This window comes from Cebus imitator, unplaced genomic scaffold, assembly GCF_001604975.1.
Source record: "Cebus imitator isolate Cc_AM_T3 unplaced genomic scaffold, Cebus_imitator-1.0 Scaffold490, whole genome shotgun sequence".
NCBI lineage: Eukaryota > Metazoa > Chordata > Mammalia > Primates > Cebidae > Cebus > Cebus imitator.
Window position 1 is genome coordinate 1,468,260 of NW_016107805.1, and position 4,262 is coordinate 1,472,521.

The 4,262-nt window shown below is 46.4% G+C and overlaps 1 protein-coding gene across 1 annotated transcript; it reads left to right on the plus strand.

Moving 5' to 3' along the window:
• Positions 1-2,782: 2,782 nt before the first annotated feature.
• On the plus strand, positions 2,783-3,274 carry LOC108292391 (40S ribosomal protein S11-like). Its single transcript, XM_017513266.2, has one exon. It carries the CDS (start codon positions 2,798-2,800, stop codon positions 3,272-3,274), a length of 477 nt encoding a protein of 158 aa, XP_017368755.1. The 5' UTR covers positions 2,783-2,797.
• Positions 3,275-4,262: the final 988 nt, after the last annotated feature.

Sequence of the window (4,262 nt, forward strand, 5' to 3'; positions counted from 1 at the left end):
AAGGAGAGCAGATCACTTGAGGTCAGGAGTTCAAGACCAACATGGCCCACATGGTAAAACCCTGTCTCTACCAAAAACACAAAAAAATTAGCCAGGTGTGGTAGTGTGCACCTGTGGTCTCAGCTACGGAGGCTGAGGTGGGAGGATCGCTTGAGTCTGGGAGGTGGAAGTTTCAGCAAGCTGAGATTGCAACAAAGCATTCCAGCCTGGGCCTAAAAATAGTTTTTAAAAAATAGCTGGTGTGGGGGTTGTGCCTGTCATCCCAGCTACTCAGGAGGCTCAGCCTCCTGAGTAGCTGGGATTATAGGCTCTTGCCACCATACCCAGCTAATTTTTTGTTTGTTTTTTGAGATGGATTCGCTATCTTTCACCCAGGCTGGAGTGCAGTGGTGCAATCTCTGCTCACTGCAACCTCTGCTTCCCAGGCTAAGCGGTTCTCCTATTCAGCCTCCCAAGTAGCTGGGATTACAGGCACCTGCCACCATGCCTGGCTAGTTTTTTGTATTTTTAGTAGAGATGGGGCGATTCTCCTTCCTTAGACTCTCGAGTAGCTAGGACTACAGGCATGTGTCACCACACCTGGCTAATTTTTGTATTTTCAGTAGAGACAGGGTTTCACCATGTTGGCCAGGCTGGTCTCAAACTCCTGACTTCAGATGACCTGCCCATCTCGGCCTACCAAAGCGCTGAGATTACAAGCATGAGGCACCATGCTCAGCCCAGAAAAGACACAACTTCATCATATATTAAATCCAGCACAGTGGCTCACCCTGTAATCCCAGCACTTTGGGAGGCCGAGGCGGGCTGATCATAAGGTCAGGAGTTTGAGACCAGCCTGGATAATAACATAGTTAAACCCTGTCTCTATTGAAAATACAAAAATTAGCCAGGCATGATGACACATGCCTGTAGTCCCAGCTACTCAGGAGGCTAAGGAAGGAGAATCATTTGAACCCAAGAGGCAGAGGTTGCAGTGAACTGAGACCACACCATTGCACTCTAGCCTGGGCAACAAAGCAAGACTCCATCTCAAAAAACAAAAACAAAAAATGAATAAAAAACAATTCATTGGAGGAATGTGGTGGCTCATGCCTATAATCCCAGCACTTTGGGAATTCGAGGCAGGTGGATTACTTAAGTCCAGGAGTTCAAGATCAGCCTGGGCAACCTGGCAAAAACCGGTCTCTACAAAATATACAAAGGTAGCTAGGTGTGGTGGTATGTGCCTGTAGTCCCAGTTACTAGGGAGGCTGAGGTAGGATTTCTTGAGTCCAGAAGATGAGGCTCCAATGAACTATGATCACCCCGCTGCACTTCAGGCTGAGCCTGAGTGACTGAGCAAGACCCTGTCTCGAAAAAAAAAAACAGAAACCAAAAATCAAAAAAACCCATGGTACATCAGCAAGAAAAAAACTGTTATCGCTGGGTGAAGTGGTTCATGCCTGTAATCCCACCATTTTGCGAGGCCAAGGCGGACGGATCACCTGAGGTCAGGAGTTCGAGACCAGCCTGACTAACATGGTGAAACCTCATCTCTACTAAAAAATACAAAAATTAGCTGGGCATAGTGGTGGGCACCTGTAATCCCAACTACTAGGTAGGCTGAGGCAGGAGAATTGCTTGAACCCAGGTGGCAGAGGTTGCAGTGAGCCAAGATCGTGCCATTGCCCTCTAGCCTGGGTGACAATGCAAAACTATCTCCAAATACATACACACACACACACACACACACACACACACATATATATATATATATATATATATATTTTATTTATTTATTTTTTTAAAGATGGGGTTTCTCCATGATGGCCAGGCTGGTCTTGAACTCCTGACCTCAGGTGATCCACCCACGTCTGCCTCCCAAAGTGCTAGGATTACAGGCATGAGCCACCACGTCCGGCCTATACCTATATATATTATCAGCCATTAAACAGGAAAATTATTTAAAATACTGAAAAAATGTTTATATTATGTCTTTATAATGTTAAATGGTCAAAACAGAAGACAAAATATTAACTTGTGGCTGCAATAATGTCAAAATATGTGAGCACTAGAAAAAAATCTGCTAGCCGAGTGCAATGCTCAAGCCTGTAATCCCAGCACTTTGGGGGGCCCAGTGGGGCAGATCATGAGGCCAAGAGATCGAGACCATCCTTGCCAACATCGTGATGTTGTCTCTACTGAAAATACAAAATTTGTCTCTACTAAAAATACAAAAATTAGATGGGCGTGGTGGCACACATCTATAGTCCCAGCTACTTGGGAGGCTAAGGCAGGAGAATCGCTTGAACCCAGGAGGCAGAGGTTGCAATGAGCCAAGATTGCATCACTACACTCCAGCCTGACAACAGAGCAAGACTTCCTTTCAAAGAAGGAGGAAGAGGAGGAAGAGGAGGAGGAGAAGGGAGAGGAGAGGAGGAGGAGGAGGAGGAGGAGGAGAAAGTATGCTAAAAAAAAATAATGCTAGGATGTTGGCATGATCAGCATGTTAGTCAGGGTTCTACTAGGAAACAGAATTTTTTCAAAGTACTTAAAAGAGGGAATTAGAAACAATGAATTATTTATGGAGATAATATGGTTTGGCTGTGTCCCCATCCAAATCTCATCTTGAGTTGTAGCTCCCATAATCCCCAAATGTCATGAGAAGGACCCAGTGAGAGGTAATTAAATCATGGGAGTGGGTTTTTCTGTGCTGTTCTGGTGGTAGTGAATAAGTCTCACAAGATCTGATGTCTTCGTAGTCGATAAGGAAACCCAGACGCCACCGCTGCTTTCCTTTTTTCAGGAGACCAGGAAGATGACAGACATTCAAACCAAGTGTGCCTACCAAAAGCAGCTGACCATCTTTCAAAACAAGGAGAGGGTCCTGCTGGGAGAAACTGGCAAGGAGAAGCTCCCGCGGTACTACAAGAACATCGGTCTGGGCTTCAAGACACTCAAAGTGGCTACTGAGGTCACCTGCATTAACAAGAAATGCTCCTTCACTGGTCGTGTCTCCATTAGAGGGCGGATCCTCTCTGGCATGGTGACCAAGATGAGGATGCAGAGGACCACTGTCATCCGCCGAGACTACCTCCACTGCATCCACAAGTACAACCGCTTCAAGAAGTGCCACAAGAACATGTCTGTACACCCTTCCCCCTGCTTCAGGGACATCCAGATCGATTACATCATCACAGTGGGCAAGTGCCAGCCCCCGAGCAAGACTGAGCGCTTCAACGTGCTCAAGATCACCAAGGCTGAGGGCACTGAGAAGCAGTTCCAGAAGTTCTGAGGCTGGACATCGTCTCACTCCCCACAATGAAATAAAGTTATTTTCTCATTCCCTACCACCAAAAAAAAGAGATGATGGTTTTATAAAGGGCAGTTCCCCTGAACACACTCTCTTGTCTGCAGCCATGTAAGAAGTCCCTTTGCTCCTCATTCACCTTCTGCCATGACTGTGAGGCCATCCCAGCCGTGTGTAACTGTGAGTCAATGAAACCTCTTTCCTTTATAAATTATCCAGTCTTCAGTATGTCTTTATTAGCATTGTGAGAATGGACCAATACAAAAGGCAATGAAAGTGATGAGTATCCAAATGGGGCACTGAAGTAGTTGAGGACACTTGACAGAAGCCAGAACCACCCCGACCTGTTTACCAGGAGGTGCAGCCATAGAAGAGCTGGAGCAAAGGAGGAAGTAACTGCCCTTGCTATAAGACACTGCCCAGGACAACCTCTTCCCCGTGCTTCCCACTGACCAAAACCATCCTGATGCCAACTAAATGAAGCCTGGAAAATAAAGGTGGGAAAGACCAGCCCTGCTCAGATGCAGAGGAGTGCAGGGACCAGATCTGAGGCCATATTGACAGCTTTTCATTTGCTTTAAAAAATATTTATTTAGGCTGGTGGATCACGAGGTCAGGAGATCGAGGCCATCCTGGCAACATGGTGAAACCGCACCTCTACTAAAAATACAAAAATTAGGCTGGGCGTAGTGGCTCCTGCCTGTAATCCAAGCACTTTGGAGGCCAAGGCAGATGGATCACCTGAGGTTGGAAGTTCAAGACCAGCCTGACCAACATGGTGAAACCCTGTCTTTAAAAAAAAAAAAGAAAAGAAAAGAAATAAAAAAACAAAAATTAGCTGGGCCTGGTGGCATGCGTCTGTAGTCCCAGCTATTCTGGAGGCTGAGGCAAGAGAATTGCTTGAACCTGGGAGGTGGACATTGCAGTGATCTGAGATCCTGCCACTGCACTCCAGTCTGGCAACAGAGCAAGA

Coding starts and splice junctions, on each gene's coding strand:
- LOC108292391 (XM_017513266.2), top strand. CDS start 2,798: ATGACAGACATTCAAACCAAGTGTGCCTACCAAAAGCAGCTGACCATC.